Source organism: Misgurnus anguillicaudatus, chromosome 2, assembly GCF_027580225.2.
Source record: "Misgurnus anguillicaudatus chromosome 2, ASM2758022v2, whole genome shotgun sequence".
In the NCBI taxonomy this organism is placed as follows: Eukaryota; Metazoa; Chordata; class Actinopteri; order Cypriniformes; family Cobitidae; genus Misgurnus; species Misgurnus anguillicaudatus.
Window position 1 is genome coordinate 40842205 of NC_073338.2, and position 25129 is coordinate 40867333.

The 25129-nt window shown below is 38.1% G+C and overlaps 1 protein-coding gene across 2 annotated transcripts in view; it reads right to left on the minus strand.

Moving 5' to 3' along the window:
* The window catches only part of LOC129442895 (single-stranded DNA-binding protein 2), a 111433-nt gene extending 86515 nt beyond the window's left edge, over positions 1-24918 (minus strand). Inside the window, exons 1-3 of one of the 2 annotated variants that reach the window (XM_055203210.2) lie at positions 24658-24918; positions 10550-10622; positions 7581-7642 (exon numbers count right to left, since the gene is read on the minus strand). In XM_055203210.2, coding sequence (XP_055059185.1) covers positions 7581-7642; positions 10550-10622; positions 24658-24713 — 191 coding nt within the window. In that variant the 5' untranslated portion in view covers positions 24714-24918. The remainder of the gene's footprint in view (positions 1-7580; positions 7643-10549; positions 10623-24657) is intronic. The other variant, XM_055203209.2, reaches the window with a different exon arrangement.
* Between the last annotated feature and the right edge of the window lie 211 nt (positions 24919-25129).

Genomic DNA, 25129 nt, shown 5'->3' on the forward strand with positions numbered 1-25129 from the left:
ATTTTTACGATAGGAAAGTTTCGCCGATGCAATGCCAACTGTCTAAAAAAACCCGCAGTCAATCAAACTTGAGCTAGTACATTCACAAGACACAGATCCAGTCGCACGCGCTTAATGCACCCACCCGCTTGGCACAAGCAGCAGGTTACAGATCAATTAAGCCAGGGATTTCCTCAATTAAAAGCTTTCAGGTCCTACAGGGCTGTTTGGAGGGGGGACAAGGTTTGTTTCCAAATGGCATTTTAATTACTGCACTGAAACTAAATACCTGTTTAACTGGCCCAAATTAGATCGCTCCAGGTCTTCAGATATCGATTTAATGGATTACCCTATAAAATCTCCAGAAAAGGCACACGACTAACACGCGACTCCTGGCTGTTGCTCTCTCACAGGAAATAGCTCAAAATTGATCTGTGGTACTTTATATCGTAACACATATCAGACTAACCGGTCTTCTTATACATGAGGCCCGCTTAAGAAACCTGTTGCTATGGCCGCTTTTGGCCTAATGGAAGAAAATAGCTGGTTTGTGCAAAAGTGCTGCTTTTTGTTCATGCAAATATTTACCAGGATAAAGAACATTCCTGAACACTTGAGAGAAAAAGAGAGAGAGAGAGAGAGAGAGAGAGAGAGAGAGAGAGAGAGAGAGAGAGAGAGAGAGAGAGACTCTTTTGTGTATGGGGGTAGGGAGCATTAATGGGAAAAGGAAACTAGAAACAGACCTGGAAGGAGAGAGGAAAGGGGGAAAATGGGGAACAAAACAAAACGACAGATAACTGGCTGGCAGGAATGTCAAAAGAATCTGTTTTTTTATCAAGTCAATGTTGAACAACTGCACTGCACTATGAACTGACTTTCAAACATGCTTTCAAACATTCTTCATGTGTGCCATGAAGTAACCGTCTGTGCATGTCAGAATATCAGATCGGTATTAAATCCTGCAGAGTTAATTCAGCCTTTTAAAGGGTAAAATACAGTTCTTATTTCTTTGGCCTTTTATTACCATTTATCGGAATAATTAAATAAACAGGAAAGCTAATTTGCCACTGTCAAAAAAATTGTCAAAAAATGGTCCCAAGCTGTAACTGGGGCAGTACCCTTTAAAAGATCCTAATGTGGTTCATTAAGGTACAGATATGTATACATTTGGTACCAGTATGTGTAACTTTTTGCGCTTTTCCACTGCATAGTACCCCACGGTTTGACCTGGGTCAGGTCGGGTCAGTTCACCTCACTTTGGCTTGGTTAGCTTTTCCATCGAGTTTAGTATCACTTCAGAGTGGTACATTCACACATACATTCATTTATTTCTCAGTCCGCCACAAAATTAAAATTGACCACCACAAATAGATGTTTGCACATCGCGTTTATCACTATCTCTGTATTACATGACGGTTTCAGTACAAACACCCGTGGCATCAGTCGACGCCCCCCGCTAAGCCTTATTTAAGTTAAATTTAAGCACATATGCGAACGTGTGGGCCGCAAATGTGCCGCCATAAACTGCAAGTCTGGAAAAAACTGTTATGTGTTCCTGATTCTCAACCTGTGGATGTTTTTCATCGCTAAAAGGGAGTATGAGAACTTATACAGTAGGAGAGCACAGATGACAACATGTTTGCTCGAGACAGCGCAAGCTAACATGAAGGTAAAGCTAATCTTTTACATTATAGCGATGATGCTGGTAGTACTAGTGACGATTCTCTCAGACCAATCAGGTGTTTTCGGGTCACGTTAATCAGCTTGGGTCACTTGGAACCTGACCGAGGTGGTACTAAAAAAAAGTATTGGATACCACGTACTGCACCCAGTGGAAAAGCCCCCAAAAGTAAGCTGACCCGACCAAAACTAAACCAAACCGTTGGGTACGTTGCAATGGAAAAGCGCCATTTGAGAAACTAGTATGCACTCTTTGTTACCACCAAGCAGGTACAAATATGAACTCTTTAGGGACAAAGCTGCACTTTTTAAAGGTGCCCCAGTGACAGCTAGGATGCATTTCTTACCATTTTTTGGCTTATTGCTATTTACATAACTTATTAATCATAAATCCCTAAATGACAACCTTTTCAATGTGCAATACATAAGATCTCAATGATGAACTGTAAGCAAGGTATTTTCCCAAAACAGGTATGTAATACGGTTGAGGAGTGTAACGATACATCGATATGGTCTTAGCTGATTATGTTTAATAAACTGATAACATGTAAACGTGTAAAATAGGTTTCTTTTATCGGGGAAAGTTTATAAATGGCGTAAGCAAAAACAATCGGCACAGGTAGTTTTTTGCTCATTACACCAATTTTGTGTAAACACCTTAACCGGCTTTCTCGCAGTGATGTTAATGTTTGCATGTCTCCGCGTGTAAAAGCTAAACCACACGCGAAAGCTCAAAGTAATCCATAAAAATGTCCGCTTGACTAAAGCAGTTGGCAGAGAAACATAAAGGACTGCCCGATGGCCCGGGGCAAGCGTGAGAGACGTTCGGGCAAGTAAAAAGTATTGTCACTTGCTCGATCGGGCCAGTGCTTCACCAGTCACTGACATAAATTTTCATTAATGTATAGTATTTAACATCTTGAAAGCAGACATTTACTTGGGTAAAACATGACGAAAGAAACAATGCAATATTTTGCAGTTTGATGTCAGTTTACAGGTAAAGCAGAAAAGTTGGGTCAGAAAAGTATTTTTTGTTGGAACATGTCAGTTGTAAATGTATACAATTATATTTGACTTTTAAATTATTATTTTTAAATATGTGACACTGACTTTTTTTATTGGGGCCAGTGAAAATTTTGCCAAGGCAAGTGAAAACCTGAATCACTGGCCCAACCGGGCGGGGCCAGTATAAAAAATTATTTGCGTTGAGCCCTGAAGAAGTGTTAGATGTATAGGCAAATATCATATCGATGGCGGAGAAAATCTATATTGTATTACATCGTGATGAACAATCCGATTTACACCCCTACTACGGTACATGTTCGTAAGTGAAAAAGTAAGGTGGGCTCATTCAGACCCAAACAAATTGTGATGTGAACGAGTCTTAAAAAACCAACTGTGGTTTTGCCTGAATGACGTCACGGCACTTCCTGTGAGCCAAACAATGCCATAACAATCGGGCTTTGCGAATCCCTCTGATGCTAATTGGTGGACCAACATTCTCATGTTAATAGATTTTCTTAAACACCGAGCTCATCTCTGGGGGTAAGTTAAGCAAATCCTAAATGATGTAGTCGTAGACAATACCAGATAAAGTAGCAGCACAGCACCAACACGTACATGGTATTTACAGCTAGGAGATCTTTTGCATGTGTATGACTAGGAGTATAGTGGTGCATCATTTGCATATGAGAAACTAGATAATCCAAACCCTCAGGCGGTCGCTGGCCTCATGTACGAGACCATCCACACGGTTTATGGCTAATAACAAAATTGTGACAGATGAGAAACCTTCGCCAACAGAAGACAAGCAATATCATAAAAGCAGTTAGAAGTGGGAATCAGCAGGTATCTGGTGATACAATATTACTGTATTAAATTTAATATTGGATTGAGATATAATGTGGCAATTCTTTGCGTTTAGTGTATGGGACTTTAAAACTGTGAGCATTACTAATATTTTAATCCTTAAATAAAAAATATTTGTGCAGCTTTTAAATCTTTTAAAAATGTAAACATCTTTAAATGTCAAAACATAAACAAAACGAGTCTTCGGGATGTGCGAGGAAATTTTGCCACAGATTAATAAATTCATTTCATCTTCAACTTTAGAGCTTGATGAGAATTAACATTATTTGTTATTAACAAAACAAATAAGCCATTATGATATGAAAGTGATATACATGCATTGTTTCAGTATTAAAAACTAGGTTCCCCCTTACTTTAAAACAGATGATTAGTTTGTGGTTCATTACTATTTTTATGAAAACCCCACAACAATTACACAAATACAATCTCAATTATATTAAAGAATGAAATTAAACCTTTATTAACAAGCATTCATTTGCGCTTTTGCTTCTGTCATTGTCCTGCCAGGGTTGCCAGATATGCGTTACAAAACCAACCCAAATGGTCATTCAAAATTTGTCCCAAAGCATCCCAATCAAATAAATCAAACAGAAAAACATTATTTTCCACAAAACCGTACATTTTTGTAGCTCCAGATATCCCTGCTCTCTACAAACCCTCAGATTTTGTGCAAAGCTCATCAATCTGAAAAGCGTTGTGTCCCTAAATAGCCAATGTGGGTGTGTTTGTTGTAGTCCAAGAAAAGAGATAATGAGCTTTGGAGACGATAACTCGCGTCATCGTTTACTTTGGGGTTTGTACCTTTTGCATATCGTTAAAGGTGGGGTGCATGATCTCTAAAAGCCAATGTTGATATTTACAAACATCTAAACAAACACGCCGCTACCCCAATAGAATCTGGACCTTCTTTTGATAAACCCACCCCACACATACGCAACCCAGGCAACGATGTTGGTTAGTAGACACGCCCCTTACTGCTGATTGGCTACAAGTGTTTTCTAAAATCATGCACCCCGCCTTTAACATGTACTAATACACACTTACACACCAAAGGAAATGTTAAATTGTGAATCGGAGGATAGTTGCTCTTTAAAAATTAAAGCTCATTTCCCCCTTACTTTAAAACAGATGCTTAGTTTATGGTTCATTACTATTTTTATGAAAAGCCTACAACAATTTCACAAACTCACTTATATTAAAGAATGAAATTAAACCTTTATTAACCAGCATTCATTTGCGTTTTTGCTTCTGTCATTGTCTTGTCAGGGTTGCCTGAGATCCGCATAACAAAACCAGCCCAATGGTCATTCAAAATTTTGTCCAAAAGCATCCCAAATCAAATAAGTTAAACAGAAACACTTACTGGTGGTAAAAAAGAAAAATAGTTCATAAATGCATTTAGAAATTTAATTTGTTAGTTCAATGCAAGGTTTTAATATGCCCAAGCTAAAAGTAGTCCAATTCAGAACTCAGGCAGAGGACCTGGCAATGCTGCCTTGCTTTTAAACAAGCTGGTTGCACAGTAAGAAGCAGCGCTTGATAAATGTGCAGCTCGCGTTTAAGCACACAGCTTGCCCTGTATGAAGAAACCGCACCTGACTTAAATTATAAGGGCACAGTTCACGCTGTCTGACGGTGATGATGTGACGTCACAATGAATTTCATTATCGATTTTTATCAATTTTATCAATTAATTGTTGCTTGGTGTGAAAATAGCAATACATTATTGTTGTCTAAAAAGCAATATTTCTCAAACACATACAGTAGAAACAATATAGGGGGAGTAATTGAGAACATTTATAAAGCGAAACACAACACACACTCAGTCACGTTTAATGCCTTGAGTTATTTCCTTAAACCTAAACCAATCTCCTTTTATTCCCATATACGCACTACAGACCGGTGAGCTGTTGACCCCTGCTGGTCCTCAGTTTGTCATTGGTCACCCCCAATAAAGGGACCTTCTAGAGGAATATAACTATGCTGGTGGGGGATTTAGACACTTGGCCCAAAAGAAAATGGTATGCATAGAGTTAATCTGTGTTTGGGGTCTTTACCAGGAACAAAGAACAGAAGCAAAGACAAAGGTTATGAAAGAGGAGGGATGGGCCTTGCCTTTTCCCCACCATCTGGGCCTTTTGTTTGTAAAAGTGGGATGGGAAAGACAGGCCCGGGCAGACGTGCCTTCCGTAAGGCTGCCTGACCCGATAATACACCCGATGCCACGGGTCAAACCACAGCAGGTTAAACGTACAGTCTGACTGCCAGTGTCACAGCCAACACTAAGCCTAGATTAGTGTAAATCAATACAGAGAAAGTGAATATAAACCTTGAGCTCTTTGAGGATATTTTATCGTTAACTTTATCAAATGCATTGTAACACCATGTCACCAGATGCGACATGATAAACGGTTCATTACTAACGCCAAATCTCGTACTCATCATTGTCATCTCTATGAGGCAACTGGTTTTAGCTCTTTAGGTTTGCGTAGATGGTTCCATTGGCATATTTTTATTTATAAAACTATTAACGGTAATTTACCAAGTTATCTTAACAGTCTGTTGACCTGGAATCATTCCGTTTATAATCTCCGCTCCGTTAATATTCTGGCGTTAAAAATCCCACGTACAACAACTGAACTTGGTAAGACTGCTTTTAGTTATGCTGCTTCTTGGTGTTGGAACTTGCTCCAAAAAGATTTAAAGCTTTCTGTTTTTATTTCACTTGAACATTTTAAACAATTACTTAAATGTTATAAATTTGAACAATGTACATGTTTTAAATGACCTCTTTGTGTTTTAAATTGTTTTATGTAGGTTGTAAATTTGTATTGTTTGTTGTGTCTGTTTCTGTGATTCTGTGTAATTTGTGTAACTGTTGCTCCAGGGCTCCCTTGCAAAAGAGATTTGAATATCTCAATGGGATATCACCTGGTAAAATAAAGGGTAAATAAAAATAAAAATAAAAAAAAAATAAAGCGGACATCACTAAATACCTTTCATGTTCGGTTACTGACACGAAGAATATTGTTTCCGGGTCCAAGCCTCCGCTCATTTCAATAGAGGATATTATGTAAACAGCCGTTTATGAGCAATATTTATTCATATTACACATTTAAGCAAAATTTTTATAAACCCACAGTGTACAAAGCAGTGTACAGGCTCAACGAATCACAGACAGCAATATATTAATAATTTGTAAAACAATTCATGTCCATGTGTCCATGTCTGGAAGATAAAAATTAGGATTGGGTGTTTTCGGTAGTTTTGCATTATGATACGAGTGTATATTAGCGTGATTTTTTGTTAATTCCCTATGGCATTTAAGACCGGTTGAACCCGGAAGCGGTGCACGGCGTCAGACTTAACAAGCGGATTGGGTCAGCTGGGCAGCCCCGCCCACAACAAAAACTACATTAAAGCATAAAATATGTTCTTCTTCTTTGGCATTTCGGCACTTTACAAAAAAAAAAACGTCACATGGTTGGGTACAAAAATATTAAAGAGCACTAGGGATGCACGATATATCGGCCGACATATCGTTATCGGCCGATAACATCTTATTTTTAATATTATCGGTCTGATAGCAAAATTAGGCCGATAAATGAAATCCGATAAATTATGGATTATTTTGGTTTGTTGAACCACTTCACTTGCTCATTGCTGGCCATGTGGAGTTTTGATTGGTGCTTTCTGTGACATAGCACGAAGATGACACATGTTGCGGGCTTAAGAAGAGTCTAGTCTAGCGCAAAGACAAGATGTCCGCGGTCTGGGAGTTTTTCATTGTGAAATTAATATGAATATTTATCGGCCTATATATATATATATATATCCAAAGTGTTTTACAAAAATCATGCACCCCACCTTCAACATGTACTAATACACACTTACACACCAAAGGAAATGTAAAATCGTGAATCGTCAGATAGTGGCTCTTTAAAAATGAAAGCTCATTTGGTAACACCCACTAGTTTGCACACAGACAATCGGACATAGGAATACTTATGAAAAGCTTTGCGAGCAAAAGAATGAAAACAATTGTGACCTACCACCACCATGAATGCAGGAATCCAGGAGGTTCCCCTAGTGTAATGTTCTTTTCCCATCGGATCTGAAACAAACAAACGAAGAAAGAATGAGAAACAAAGAGAGTGAAACAGAAAGAGATGGACTATGAGATCGTAGATAATGTGCAAAACATACTTTCCCGTCAGACCTTCCACAGACTGTTCCCTGACCTAATCCAGACCCCATACATCATTTCACATTCTCCACTACATCATTACACTAGTGTTTCCTCACTCCATCCTTCTATGACACCGGACTTTAAAAATGCTTCAGGCTGATCGGAGAAATGCTGTTGCAAAGTGGTTTCCAGTATGCATAACGATTAATCGCAATTAATCTATAGCAGAATAAAAGTTTTTGTTTACATCATATGTGTGTGAGAACTGTGTATAATAATTATGTATATATAAATATGCACACATGCATGTATAATTTTAAGATTTTTTTTACATAAATATACAAATGTACACTCACCTAAAGGATTATTAGGAACACCATACTAATACTGTGTTTGACCCCCTTTCACCTTCAGTACTGCCTTAATTCTACGTGGTATTGAATCAACAAGATGCAGAAAGCATTCTTTAGAAATGTTGGCCCATATTGATAGGATAGCATTTTGCAATTGATGGAGATTTGTGGGATGCACATCCAGGGCACGAAGCTCCCGTTCCACCACATCCCAAAGATGCTCTATTGGGTTGAGATCTGGTGATTGTGGTGGCCATTTTAGTACAGTGAACTCATTGTCATGTTCAAGAAACCAATTTGAAATGATTCGAGCTTTGTGACATGGTGCAATATCCTGCAGGAAGTAGCCATCAGAGGATGGGTACATGGTGGTCATAAAAAAATGGACATGGTCAGAAACAATGCTCAGGTTGGCCGTGGCATTTAAACGATGCCCAATTGGCAACAAGGGGCCAAAAGTGTGCCAAGAAAACATCCCCCACACCATTACACCACCACCACCAGCCTGCACAGTGGTAACAAAGCACAATGGATCCATGTTCTCATTCAGTTTACGCCAAATTCTGACTCTACCATCTGGATGTCTCAACAGAAATCGAGACTCATCAGACCAGGGCACCAGGCTAAATTTTTTAAGTCTTCAACTGTCCAATTTTGGTGAGCTTGTGCAAATTGTAGCCTCTTTTTCCTATTTGTAGTGGAGATGAGTGATACCCGGTGGGGTCTTCTGCTGTTGTAGCCCATCCACCTCAAGGTTGTGCATGTTGTGGCTTCACAAATGCTTTGCTGCATACCTCAGTTGTAACGAGTGGTTATTGCAGCCGAAGTTGCTCTTCTATCAACTTGAATCAGTCGGCCCATTCTCTCTGACCTCTAGCATCAACAAGGCATTTTCGCCCACAGAACTGCCGCATACTGGATGTTTTTCCCTTTTCACACCATTCTTTGTAAACCCTAGAAATGGTTGTACGTAAAAATCCCAGTAACTGAGCAGATTGTGAAATACTCAGACCGGCCCGTCTGGCACCAACCACCATGTCACGTTCCAAATTGCTAAAATCACCTTTCTTTCCCATTTTGACATTCAGTTTGGAGTTCAGGAGATTGTCTTGACCAGGACCACACCCCTACATGCATTGAAGCAACTGCCATGTGATTATTTGTTTAAATAACCGCATTAATGAGAAATTGAACAGGTGTTCCTAATAATCCTAATGTAAACATTTCTTAAATATATACATGCATGTGTGTGCGCGTTTATCTATACATAGTAATATACACAGTTCACACACATATGATGTAAACAAAAACTTTTATTCTGCTATAGATCAATCGCGATTAATCGTTATGCATCCCTAGTTTACAGTGATTATAGTAAGAATTAAATGAATGCACTGAGCAATTTTAGGTTTCTCTACCCTTATATAACTTCTTAACTAGTGAAGAGTTAAGGATGCAAGTAGGCTGCAGCTGTATCTGTGTTTTATTCCATGCTGTCCCGAAAACATAATGGGAAGTCTTTATCCCAACACACAGGATTTATACTTCCTTAAAAATTAATCATTTGTTTTAGTTTTGGCCAACAGTTGTCCTATCTCTTACAGGGCTTCAGCGCTTCTTCCTACCCTCGATCCTTTATGCTTGTGCCAAAATGGCCGGGGTAACTCTCACTGAGGTCATAATCTCAGTGTATTTAGCAAAACATTCCCTTTCACAAAAGGTGAACGGAGGGACCTGAACTGACCGCGGAAAGTGTTAGGAAAGAATTAGTCTATTATAACAATTATATACGGATGATTAAACGGGAAAATGTACCCAGAAAAAAAATGGAACGGAGAGGTTTGTTCGCTGTGGCTGAAAGTGGATTACTGAAGCAGGTCTGGAGGTTAAGAACACATCATCAGTCAATTTCACCTTGTCGGCACGATAAACATCAGATCAACTTGGTGTTTTTGAGTAGTACTGGAGAAAGTCGAAAAAAATAGCTGCAGCACATTAACAGGGTGGGAAAAAAGAGCCTGGGATAACAGAGAAATGGGTGGAGCCGACCGTCCGCAAACGCTTGGTGACTAAACGCGCTGACATTTGGCGTTAACAGTTTTTTCTCGTAAATTAATTTTGTGTAATTAATAAAACAAAAGAAAATTTGCAAGGCTTCAAAAGTTCTCATTTAAAAGTCCTTAAATAAAATTCAGCTCAGATTCAGATGGGACGTTCAAATGAAGCAAGTGAGTTCAATTTGGATTTTATAGCATTACAGAAAAGAACAAGCTTGATAGAAAACATGCTTTTGTAAGTGATGCCATATTACTGGTGCAGAAGAAAGTCAAAGACACGCATAAACAAATGACAATATCATACTATACTCCACTCTTATGAAACAGCACCCACAATAATCTCGTTTTATTTGGTTTTTGCACACTTCATTTTATTGTAACCAGCTGCATTCATTTGCTTATCGTGTGCGTGTGTGTCTTACCTCAGACAGGAAGGTCTGTGCTGACTTCTGGGCCCCAACGTGAAGCAAGTACTCGTACACATATAAAGCTAATCTAGAAAAAAACAACACAGAAAGGGACATTAGGTTGATGACATCACATTCAGTATCATTTAAAAGGATAGTTTATAGAAATATGAACACCCTTATGTTGTTCCAAAACAGTATCACTTGTGTGAAACAAAGTATGATGCATTGTCTTGTTTTGAAGTAATTTTTGTAATTTTAAAGTGACTTTGTGCTTTAAAGGAAAACACCACCATTTTTTTATATTTTACTATGTTTATACCTCAACTTAGACAAATTAAAACATACCTCTTTTTTCAATGCATGCATTTAATCTTTGTACAGCGCGTCGTGAATGTGTTAGCAGTTAGCCTAGCCCCATTCATTCCTTAGGATCCAAACAGGGATGAATTAGAAGCCCCAAACACTTCCATGTTTTCCCTATTTAAAGACTGTTACATGAATGGTTAGTTACACAAGTAAGTATGGTGTCACAAAACAAAAGGTGCCGACTTTAAACGTATAAAAAATGAGAAGTGTTTTGTGGCCTGTTTTTTAATCCCTGTTTGGATCCTAAGGAATGAATTTGGCTAGGCTAAATGCTAACACATTCACAAAGTGCTGTACAAAGATTAAGTGCATGGACTGAAAAAAAATATGGATGTGTTAATTCATGTAAGTTGAGGTAAGAACATAGTAACATTTGAAAAACGGTGTTGTTTTCCTTTAAACAAGCAAAAAAAAAATCTTAACCCATTGGCAGATTTTTTTTGCTGCTTTGTATTTTTCGCTAAAATAGTATATTGCTTGCCACAAAATTAGACTTATTTTCTTAGGTCATTTTGCTCATCCAGAAAATGCATCTTGATCTAAGAATTTTTAGATATTTGTACTGAAAACAAGACAAAAATACTAAGTAAGAAAGGTTTTTTTTGCAGTGCACAGTCATCTATACTCCCAATCCACTTTAACTGATTGGAAAACACGCTGAATGATCCAAAGAAAAATACAGTTTACAGGAAAAACATGAGGGTAAATAAACAAAAACCAACAAACTTATGTCAACAACATGACAGCAGTCTGATAACTTTTACAGGTTTTTGTACAAGAGTACAATGTATACTTTGGCAAAATTTGTGTGCTGCTCAGGATGGTCCATGGCCGTCCGCATGCAGCGCATGTGCGAGAAAATTGAGGAGAGTCCACTATACACAATGATATATACAATAGTATTATGCTGCGTTTACACCAGCCACAGTAGAGGCGGCAAAAATGCGCTATTCGCCCGTAGTTGGACGCTTGAACATTTGAGTGTACTTGCTTCATTTGCGCGTGAAAGCCGTGCATGAAATTCTAGTCATTCGAGACATTCACGCGGAAATTCACATCATGAGAGGGACTTCTGCGACTCCGTTGAGACTCCGCTCGCTTCCTGTAATCACATCACTACTACAGCAAAGTCCCGATTGGTTATCGCTACGCAGAAATCCGCAGAAGTTCAGATTTTTCAAAGGCAACTTGCCGCGCCTTCCACGTGTTCCGCGCCATTCGCGCCGGGCGTACCGCACCGCAGGATGCCTAATCGCGTCTTTGCATTGACTTAACATGTAAATCACCCGCGCTTGCTGCCTCGGTCACGCAAACACCAGTTTTTTTACCTTTTCTTCCAAGAACTGAAATTATTTCCTTTCCTTCATGTATTTTAAATTTGCAAATGTCCCACTGTATCAAATTGAAATTTATTATTTTAAATTGTAAAAATAAAAAGTTGAAATAACTTTATTTTTATCATTTATATCAACTCCTCTCTAGTAAAGAAAGTTAAAATGAACTGTAAATTCAAGTTGATTAAACTTAAAAATTCAAGTGCAACAAGTATTTTTTCACAGTGTATGATGCATATCAGTGCTGTCCTGACAATCTGGTAGAGTATAAAAATCCTTTGTACTGCGCATGTGTCAAACTCGGTCATCCGCACTTATGCGTTGTTAATTTAAATGTGATTAAATCACAGACCCTTCCTTTATAAAAATAAAAACACAGATTAACCACAGTGGCCGCATTTCTGATCTCCACAGTTCTTGAAAGGCAACACTGAAGGAACAGAAAGACCAGCCAAAGCAAGCATGGCTGAAGTTGTCACGCCAATATGTCGGCACCAGCGTGGTCCTCGTATTTTTGTCATTTTCTGTATCCATTATGTTCGTTGTTTAGCCGCTTCGGCTGGCAATTACCCAGCTCGCCGTGTACGGCGGGGCTGAAACCATACCGTCCCTTCCATCCTTTTTGCTTCCATCAACCAAGAGAGAAAATAGCTCTGCAAGGCCCTCCTGGACAAATTACATCCAGAGATAGGGACAATTTGGTAAAAACATAGTTTTTGCCTGGTTGCAGCGCATTTGAGGCAAAAATCATTTATTTCCACCATGGATGACGTGCTTCTTCCACTGATGGTACATGAAACAGCGTGGCTATGTGGAGAAATGTCATTGTGCAATATGACGTTTCGAGAATGAGAAAACCTGCAATTATTTATCATTGAATTGAACACTCCCTGCCTTCCAATTTGCATACCATCCATCCTAAATAGTTTTTAAAATTATAATTAGTATGTCCCAAATTATAGTACTTAAAATGAGTCCCCCTAAAGTACCTGGATGGTCCACTATTTGTGGTGAAAATACAAAGATTCATGCACTTTAACAACTAATATTATCCACAACTCACTGCGACCCTTAAAGGAGACATATCATGAAAATCACACATTGTATTTTATTGTGTGTGATACTTTTTGATCACAATGTCCATCTAGACAACAACAATCACAATTGTATGTCAAAGTACTCGCAAACTCTTACAACACACTAAAATGTAGGGATGGGCAATATAAACGATATGCAATATAAACGATAGAAAATTGGCATACGATAGAGATTTTCAATCTATTGCACTATCGCGATAATGCGTGTTGATGAAACAATCTACCCGCGAACTTTAGCCACGAGCTGCAGCCGAATAAACATGGATGAAAGCGTCAGCGAAACAGAGGAACTCGTGAAAAAGACCGATGCAACATCTATTTTTTGGATTTAAGCCATAAGTTACATAAGTTAACTGCTGCTCCACGCGCGAAATTGGCATTATGGTCTAGTAATTGTGAAACATGCAATATATATATGCAGTATAGTCCCCACAAGCATTTAAAGTGTTTAGTGTTAAATAATTAACTGTGTTTTTAGCAGATAGATCTTGTCGGCTTTATCATTTTAAAAGTAGATCACCACACAAAAAAGTCTGGACACCCATGCTGTAGAGTGTGTCAGGCAAAAGTTCCAGCTAAGAAGTACAAGGTAACAAGACTAATCTGGCCATAACGGTTTACTTTTACTTACTTTTTTAGCAGTTTGGCTTTTGTAAGGGTCTATATAACCTGTTCTGAAACGAGTCTGTTGAAATTATTATATCGCAATACATATCGCTATCGCAAGAGGCTGCAATGTATAATGCAATATGGATTTTAGGCCATATTGCCCATCCCTACTAAAATGTATATGCTTTCACATGGCAAAAATAGCACATACTTTTTGTGCATACAGGTGGATTTAGGACACATCAACTGTGTACTAAAAAATATGACTTATGCTGCAAGTCACTATAAGCGAGCCACAACTCCAAAAAACAGGGTTCCCACACCTTAGTTAACTTTAAATTCAAGGACCTTTCAATGACTTTCCAGGTTTAATACCCTCAAATTCAAGGACTAAATGTGGGGACACATTTCAAGTGAGAGCAAGGTTACATTGTGTTACCTTTGAGGATGCATTGTTTCAGTTCCCTTTCGAGGGAACTCGCGCTGCTTCACTGCGGTGACACTTTGGGGACGCCTCTAAGTGCATCTGAATGTATCAAATTCAACCAATGGTGAGGCTTAACGACAAAGACAGGGTGACGCAGGCAAGGAGGTATATCGCTACCTGAAATATTGCCAAAGATGGCTTTACAGGGACGCAGGAAGTAAGGCAAGGGAGACTCAGCGTCTCGTTCCCTTCTCAGGGAACAACAGTTACATACGTAACCCAAGATGTTTTCATGTGTCAAACACAACTATGCAAAAAAGCATTTTGATATGAATTAACATTCGCATACAAAAGATATAAGTATTTAAAGCAAACAGTTTAGCCTGTATTCTTAAAAAGTCTAGAATTTTTTATGATATTATCCTAACACTACACAGGGAATAATATGGATTTTTTTCCAGGAAACTTCTATAGATTCAAGCACTTTCAATGACCTGTATCTATGTATGTATATTTTCAAAAACTTCCCAGGGCCTTGAATGTTTTCCCCCAGATTCACAAACTTTCAAGGATTTCAAGGCCCCGTGGCAACCCTGGAAAAAATTTCTGCAAAAGACATCTTTTACTGTTGTTATATATAAACTTGTAATGTATCTGACGAGAATATGTTAGCTGGAGAAGAGGACAAAATTCAGCGTAGGAGCAGTTTTCCCAAGCCACAGCGAGGAGGTGAATGAGTCAGAAGGAGGTGCCCAGTGTGGCAGGTTCATAAACAGCGGAGGAGAGATCTCGCTGATCATCCAGTCAATGGCTGATAAAGCTGGATATGAAAGACAGGGAGGAGATCCAGCTCTCCATCACAGCACAAACACTCACGATCTGGCACGGGAGAGTGACCAGAATGACAATGCCTCCCACCGGGAGATGGAGGTGGGTGGAGCTCAATGACTACCAAAAAACTGTGGATGAGAGGTTCAAACAAAGTCCACCTAAAAGGTCTTTTCTGAAAAAAGATCTCAGTAATCATCAAGTCGACCCCATCTACTCATAAAATGTTGAACTAAATCATACCCTTCACATTATATGTTGGCCAAAAGCTCTATTATAGTTGGAGAAAGCTGAAGTATGAGATCTATAATCACCTTCATCAAGTCACCATGAAGTAGAAACAGAGAGTGGAAAAACGTTTGAATTAAACCAAAGTACCACCATGTTAGTAAGAATAGAAAAACTTCCCTACAAAGACACATAGGATAGTTTGTATAGCCAAAAAATGTATGGCTGACATTTATAAACCACTAATCGGCTAAATTGATTTGCATCGCGTTGCTTGTGTTCGGTTTTATTTGATCATAATGAGGACTTAAGTGATTTCTTTTCTTTTTCCATTTTTATTAATGTTACTTGGTTATGCATTACAGTCTGTGTTTAAGTCGGATAATAAATGTGTTCTCAGTTTGTCACACCACAAAAAAATGTGTTTTAACCACCCAGACAAATTTGAATGATAAAAAACGGTAAACAAAATAAGTTACCAAAATCTTGGTAATACAGGCAGGATTCTCTGCTCTAAAACTCTGGGGGGCGTGTCAGTTGTTGCCACTGAAACCACGCCCACTCCCAGAAGAGCCGCCGTCTCTCTCAATTTTCAACATTTTAGCCCCGCCCAAATAACGCTGAACACAGAAATGTGGAAAAACTTTTGACGGTGTAACTCCACCAAGGTTGGGAAGATAAATCGTGTGATTCTGCTTACTATGGTACTCAATGAATTACAGTGAAATGCTGCTACATCCAAAAAGCCAGATGGCGCTCTCGTGACGAAACTCAATATGCGCCACAGAAAAAGTACCATTTACAAAAGCAGCACCAAGAAATGCCTATAAGTATATTTATATTGCTGTTCTTCTAAACTTTTACAGTATTTTCAAGATAATAAAGAATATTCATAATGATATTGTTTGATAAGTGTTGCTTTTTCAAATGCATGTTATAAACGACTCAAACTCACAAGGATCTTAGATCGATAAGGACTTCCTATTGATCAGATAGTCATAATACATGAAAGAGCTATGCATAATATCACCTTTGCTATTCAGAATCAATATCAGACAGGTATTTGTATGGATCGCGATTAATCGTCCAAAACAATTCGGTACTACATAGTTCACAGCTTTTGTAACTTGTTTCAGCAATACATAACTAACATTTATAATGTGTTTAGAAACAATTCTCTGAAATGACTTTAATTTCAAATGTAATACTATTCAATAAAAAAATGATGCAATATATGCAAAAATATATTTGAATGAAACACCCTGAAGCTAATCGCTGTTGAGCCACAAGTGATGTCATGACAAAGCTAATGGGCTAATGCCACCACAAGAAACAGTGTGGTTGCAAGCACTTTACTAGCGCTTTTATTTTAACTGTACTGTGAACTGGCAGTAGACAAGAGTAAAACTGATTTCAGCTGTGTGCAAAACAAATTGTTCAGAATTATTGGCTACTTTCAGATGGCCTAGAAAAGTGACTGACCAACTAAACCCTGACCCATTGGTTTCTCAAGGCAAACAGAAGCGAATTAAAGCTAAACTAAACTTAATATATAATCACGCTCAATAATATCCAAAATTTAAGAGTGCCAAACGCAAGTCGTGAAAGGTCTACAGACACTCGAGTTTTTACTACTTACATTTTAATTATGTATTTGTATATAAAGTTTTTAAAAAGTTTTTTAGATAATTCCTGACTATCCTGCCTTTAAATAGTAAAAACTCCCTTTTTGAAATAATCTACAAAAGGTTTGTTTTTCGGGTTTAACACTGCAATTATTTCATATTTGGAAACTGTTTAAGTGCTAGACAGATCCACTATCGGAAATCACCTGTATTGCAGTCTGTCATGTAGCTGTCAATTAAAGGATAAGTCCATTTACGTAACATGTCATCCAAAATGTTGATGTCTTTCTTTGTTCAGTCGAGAAGAAATTATGTTTATTGAGGAAAACATTTTTCTCATTTTAATGGACCCCAACACTTAACAGTTTTAATGCAGTTTAAAATTGCAGTTAAACGATCTTAAACGAGGCATAAGGGTCTTATCTAGCAAAACGATTGTCATTTTTGGCAAGAAAAATAAAAAATATGCACTTTTAAACCACAACTTCTCGTCTTCCTCTGGTCGTGTGCGCGCGTCACGTAATACGTCATCACGTCAAGAGGTCACGGATGACGTATGCGAAACTACAACCCAGTGTTTACAAGTGTGGAGAAAGAGGACCGTTCCAATGTTGTTGTATGTTAAATGATACTAATTAATGTCTTTGTGTCAGTTTATTGTTTAAAATGGTCCGCAAATGCGCGTTTCATATATGTAACACGTTACTTTTCTACGGCATTACGCAATTACGTGAGGTTGCGCTGGCTCGTCACACAGCCGAAGGAAGAAGAGAAGTTGTGGTTTAAAAGTGCATATTTTTATGCCTCGTTAGGGATCGCTTAGAGTCCTATGAAACTGCAATTTTAAACTGCATTAAAACTGTTAATTGTTGGGGTCCATTAAAGTCCATTAAAATGAGAAAAATCCTGGAATGTTTTCCTCAAAAAACATAATTTCTTCTCGACTGAACAAAGAAAAATGTCAACATTTTGGATGACATGGTGGTGAGTAAATTATCTGGATTTTTAAGAAAATGGACTAATCCTTTAATGTAAACGATGTGAAAAGTAGTTCAACCAAAAAGTGCACGACCCATAAAGTTATTGACTTCTGAAGTATGGAGGCAACTCTGAATCACTGAAATTAGTTAAAATATTTTCGAATCTCCCGCCTGTTGTCTGCTTACGTATGAAGGCAAAACTTCGTATAATCTCCACCTACAGTCTTCCCCACGAGAAATGAAAACCCTGACCGGCCCACAGACATTTCCGCTAGTTATTGTGTTAACATCATGTCCAGAAGACACTCGAGCTGTAAATGCAAGTTTGTGTTGTTTTCACTACCAAAAAATGAACATGTGAAGAATCAGTGGTTAAAATTACTTTTTCAAGGTGGGATTTACTAAACTTTTGGACATGAAAGATGGTTCAGTACCCACTTTATTTGGAACAACATGCGTCACGTAACCACAACCTGCAAGTATGATTATTACGTTAAGTGTTTTTTAACCTTGCATGCATTTAAACCTGTTGTTGGGGACTCCTTAAGAGTATTAGGAAGCTTAGAAATTGGACCTGACTGGCACTTTAAAATTGAATTTTTTTAAATTACCACAATGCTGACATTTACAATGCGTGCACGCCTCTCATTTATCAAAAACGTAATTGTTCGATAAATTTTATTTGGTCTTTTCACCTATTTATCCAAACACACTAAAAATTTTTTACAGTTTCGGTTGCCAAACATTTGGTACATTTCAACTTACAAGTGCAGTAACATGTTTGTCTATCTAACATTTGACAATCTAATCAAACAAATTTTCCACAGTCACTAACAGTAGTTTGCTACCTGTCTTACCCTAAGAAATGGTTTCAGTGAGCGTTGGGAGCACCAAAGGGGTCGACCTCTGGGCATGACGCAAACATCGAGCAGCTGCCATCTGCTTCAGTGCGAGACTATCTGGATCAAACTGCAGATTCCCAAGAGTGAGGTGATAAAAATTTCATGATGGGGAGGCCCATGTGACCTAGGGGGAGGGGGAGCTGTCTGCCTTGGTACAGGGTACCAGCACCTGGCCCTGATGCATTATTGAACAAACTATTCATTCAATTACGCCTTGAAGGGGCACCTTGTTTACAGTCATCAGGAACATGGAGTGCTAAAGTTGGGAATGGGACCTCTGGAATCAGAAGGTCCCGTTCAGAAGCTCAAGATTTGAAGGATATCAGAGATAAATACAGCTGAACAGACAAGACGAGAAGTGTGAGCAATTGGAAGAAGTCCTTCTCTGGCCGTTCTTGATATTTTTTATTTATGCATTTGGCAGACGCTTTTATCCAAAGCGACTTACAATGCATTAAAAGGTATTCATATGACCAAATAAAATAAGATCAAGATCCTTAGAAAGGCAAATCACAGCATTTCAATCTGGCTGCCAATGACTATTTAAAGGGGAATGTAAAGATCGCTTTACATTTACATTTACCTTTTCTGCATTTGGTAGACACTTTTATCCAAAGCAACTTAAGGTAGCGATGCCAACAAAGTAGCCTTTCCTTTTCCAGATTTAAGGTATCATACACATCTGTAGTACATGCAAAGTTTAAAAACTCTATGGGGCACTTTCCCAGGCAGGTTTTAGATTAATCCAGGCCTAGTCCTTTGTTACATTAGGACTAGGGATGGGCATTCGATTAAATTTTTTTAGTCGATTGTCGGGAGAATTAACGATCGACTATCGATTAATCATTAATATTTTTATAATAAAAAATTATTATTTAACTTTTATAATTCAAAAATGTTGAATACAAAAATACAGCGCGTTTTCCTCCATGAGACCTTTATTACAAGATCAACTTGTGGCAAACCGTTAAACTACATTTAGTTAGACAAATGGAACATATATGCGCTTGAATATGCGGTGCTCTAAAGCAGCGGAACCTGCAGCTGCGAGCCGCATTCTTAAAAAGAGACCTCATTTGTTCCAAAAAATCATGACCTCTTCGTGATTTTTTTTTAAAAATCAAAACGGAAGATCACAGATAACGGAGTATGGTGTCAAATATTGCACCCTGGTGGTAAAATGTTGAATTGCTGCCACACAATGAAATTCATTTAATTGCTTCAAGACACACGCTACGCTAGGCAACGCATCCTGCATTAGATAAAAAAAGTATTCGATTAATCAATAACAAATTAACGTAATCGACTAAATTCTTAACGATCAATTATCGATCGTCGATTAATCATGCCCATCCCTAATTAGGACATTTAAGTAGTTTTTACAATCATACCGTACAAAAAAACATCTTAAGATGTGTCAGTGCAAGATGTTTTTTAATGAAGGCATGCATTTTAATCTGGGACTAGGATAAACCCTGTCCGGTGAACCACCCCTATGAATAATAAATAGTAACTTATGCTGATGATGAATATAAAAACTACTGTATTCACATTCCTATTTCCTTTATGAGGCAGACTCCCTCTCATATTCAAATGTCTAAGAGCAGGTGTTAATATATGCGCACCTGATCAGCAAAATCTAATAGCGCGCTCTCCCCAGAGTCACATAGGACATAAAGAGACATATTACAGAGATGGGGGTGGTAGAGACTTTGGCTGGGCCCACAGGAGTTTTAAAGCTCAGCCTCCCTGTTCAAAAAGGCAGAAAAGAGGTTAGCTGAAGGGAATGCCCGGGGGACAACCCACGAGTCTCTCGGCCCCTGTTTTTTTCCCATATCTACAGTCTTCCTGTGGGAGTAAGCTGTACCAATCGGAGGCATTCAGGACCGCTAAGTCGAGCTGTTAAGAGTACTGCCGTAAAGGTAAAAAATAGAGCTGATGTTAAGAAACTGTTGTAACATAAGGTCTTACTGCAAAATAGCCTCACTATGACTCCCTGAAGCACCGTGGGATGTCTCAAGCACGCTGGGAACGTTAAACACAGGTCAGATTGCTTGGCCTACAATACACGGCCAGGTGCAAAATACTATTTTCGTGGCACCTTTTGGTATTTAGCCCTACTTACAAGATCACTGTGTTTTTTCGACATTCAGGATGCCTCATTCTTCATTTCTATATGAAAAAAGAATAGCCAAAATATTTACCTTTTGTATGTGGACAAACATGAAGGTGAGTATATGACAGTATTTTCATTTTTGCAGGAACTATTCCTTCAAGAGAGCTCACCCAACAAACATCACAGGGGCTTTCAGAAGATGACATTTTTCATTAGATGCAAACCAAGGTGAGAACAAATCAGATGACAGTTTTTGACAGCTCAAAAGAAAAATCTCTGTAATGTATCGTCGGAGATAAACGGGTCCCTACGTTCTCTCATCACAACAGAGCCCACACCGATTCCTCCTCACATCAAAGAAATCTCCCAAATGTATGCCTTGAGCACACCTGACATCTCGCCGGAGGCTCTCTGATAAAACCGTCTTTAAACATGAATGAATCACACATAACCGTCCTACAAAGGCACCATTTGGAAATCATGTTTTCGGTCGTCCTATCAATTATTCACCCGGCAGACACATGAGAGACGGGTGGAACGACAAGATCCCCAAAAGTTTTCTGATGGAAACCAAAGCGCCACATGCTCGCATCCACACAGCCAAACCGATATCTGCTCATTTGGCCGAAAATGGGCGCATCTCATGGATCAGTTTTTCATAAATGGGTGCACATTAAAGTGTTCCCAAACTTTTCATTTCGCGTCCCAATTAAATATAATCCATCCCACCAATATGCAGTACTGTGCAAAAGTCTTATTCCACCATGCCACAATTAGATTTGTTTTTGCAATGTTATAGAGATCATATATAATTATTTCTCAGTCTCTTTAATAGAATACGTCCTGAATAAAAACAGTAAATGTGTATGTAGTATTAAAAACTGTATAAAAATGTAAACTGATGTGTCAAGTTTTTTGGGTAACCTCCCTATCCACTTCAGCAATAGCAGGAAACTGCAGGATCTCTTAAACCTAAATGAAATTAAACCTTCATTTCTAATTTTAAAAACTTAATTCTGCTCAAAAATGCTCAAAATGTGTTTAGTGCCAAGAGAGGTCACACTAAACACCAACGATGCCTAAAGAAGACATTTAGTCCTGATATTTTTGTACATATTTCCTGTATTTTTTGTTTGTATCTTAATAAAAAAGATTGAAAAATAAATATGGATGGACATTTAAAATTCTAAAACAACAAGTCTGGTGGTGGTGGCCTAAGACTTTTACACAGTACTGTATTTTTAAATGGAAATATGAAGATACCCACATTTTTTTTTCATTTTACTAATGAAATTTAGGCAAGGCAAGGCAAGTTTATTTGTATAGCACATTTCAGACATCAAAAGGTCATTCAAAGTGCTTTACATAGAAATGAGAAAACAATATATAAAAGAGAAAGAAAAATGTAAAAATAAGAGATACACGATAAAATCACAATAAAAACACGAGCGTTTAAAATAACAATTAAAGAAAATAAATGTGATTTTAAGTTTGAAATTTAAAGGGATAGTTCACTTTAAAATTAAAATTCTGTCATCATTTACTCGTCCTCATGTTGTTCTAAACCTGTATGAATTTTTTTTTTCTGATGAACACAAAAGAAGATGTTTTGAGAAATGATGGTAAACACACAGCAGTAAGACTTCCATAGTAGGAAAAAAATATTTTGGAAGTGATAAATGACTAAGAAAATATTTTGATAAATGATGGTAAGCACAGAGTTGATGGTACGCATTAAATTCCATCATATTTTTTATTCCTACTATGGAAGTCTATGGTCACTTACTGCTGTGTGTTTACCATCATTTCTCAAAATATCTTCTTTTGTGATCATCAGAAAAAAGAAATTCATACAGGTTTAGAACAACATGAGGATGTGTAAATGATGACAGAATTTTCATTTTAAAGTGAACTATCCCTTTAAATTTCACTACAATATCAAAATACCTTATGGTATATCATATCAAAATTAAAGGGATAGTTCACCCAAAAATGAAAATTCTGTCATCATTTACTCAATCTCATGTTGTTACAAACCTATATAAATTTCTTAGTTCCGATGAACACAAATGAAGATATTTTGAGGAATCTTTGTAACTAAAACGATCATGAGTCCCATTCACTTCTATAGTGAGAAAAAGAAAACTATATAAGTAAATGGGGCTCATGAACGTAAAGGTTACAAACATTTGTCAAAATAACTTCCTTCAAGTTCATCAGAACAAAGAAATCTATGCAAGTTTGTAACAACATGAGAGTGAGTAAACGATGACAGAAACTTCATTTCTGGGTGAACTATCCCCTTAATGTCATGCTTGCCTGCCATAAGTTGGACTAAACTGTTTATTGTGTCATTCATCGCTACTACAAACCCAACTAATCCCACTGAGCGAGAGTGACCCACATCAATACTAAGTCTAGAAACTCCACTACTGAAAAGACAAAACGTTGTTAGGTCAGAGATTTATGTTTGCTAGTAGCCAATTCTAGTCATACTTAAATATTTTGAAAATCCATTACACTACATATGCATGCAAAGAAAAGATGTTTAAATGTAAATAGTGATGCATCATCTTCATTGCAGCAACTTACTATAAGCCCCTAAATCTTAATTCTCAAGAGTTCAGCGACAGCGTAACCTAATAAATATTAAACAAAACCAATGAAGTGAATTACAGGTGGGCCTGTAGACACGGCATCCAGTCAAAACTGATACTGAATGTATGTACTCAGGTAATAACCTGTGGCACTGATGTGCAGACTTACGCCAAGCATCACTGATTATTAAGATGCTTTATGCTGCTTTAATAAATGCTCGAATCAAAGTAAGTTTTGAACTAAACAAGTCTGTTGACTTCTACAAGGTCAAATAGTCAATAAATAGATCCCTGATAATACATAAATTCAGGATAAAAGATCATTTTTATTAACAACATACTGCACAAATGCAACACACTAAACACAAGATTGAGTTTCACCTTAGTTTAATAAAACTTTAAATAAACATCAACTTCTGCTAATAAATGTCACAGATGTGATGCCTGGTGACCAACGCAATTCCCTAGACTAATTTATGCATCTTTTTCACAGTTTTAACCTATATCAAACACTAGATCTTGGTTGGTTTTCCTGTATGTCTACATAACGAGCTCGAGACTCCAACGTGATGCATTTCAATGTTTATTGCGCTTCACATTGCAAATGCAGCCGCTGTGCTGTAGCATGTTTCTGGAAGTTCATTAGCCCATCATCATCCTCCGTACATCTGTGTGTATATTTAATAACTCTTAGCAAACCTTCACCTGCACGCATCTGCATGATACTCCGTTATATCATCTAACACCTGAATGCACGGCAAAGTTCCAACACACGAGATATATTTGGAGAATAGACAGCATGCACGCATGCATGCATGCACGAAAACACATCATAACACCAAACACAAAGCAGTATGACACACTGCACCGAGTGTGCAAATAAACAACATTGTAAAGTAACACGCTGGATGGTCGTCCATGCATGCAATCCAATGCAACGCAACGCAACGCACCGCAAGCATCAGGGAACGACGTGCAAGTTTGGACTCTAAATGTGACAATTTCACTTACTTCTCTCTGGCTTGACTATCAGACGGGACAACGGCTCCTTTCCCTTTGGCGTACATGGTGGACTTTGTTTGAAGACTTTTAACCCTGCTCAACACCTGTCAAAGGAAGCGGCCAGGAACGCGCTCTATCTCCATAGCTACCCGCTTAGTGTGTTTTCCTCCCTTTTCTTACATCCCCAGCTCTCTGGCCACAAATCAGGCACAGTTTCTGCCGGGGGAACTTGAAACAGTCCGCTGGTGGAGCTTTTTTTCAATCGCTGTTCCGGGATTCTGCTCGCCCTCCCCCTGCTGTCAAGAGAGGGGGGGCTTCTTAAAGGGGAACGCACGTTTTCTGCTCGTTTGGTCCTGCGTTATCAAGTTAGAAAGTATATGTGTAAAATACAGTGAGGTATTGTTATATTTTAATATTTAGATTTTTTTACAGTTTTACAACTTGTGGATATCAGGTCTAATAACATTTGTCTGTCATAAGG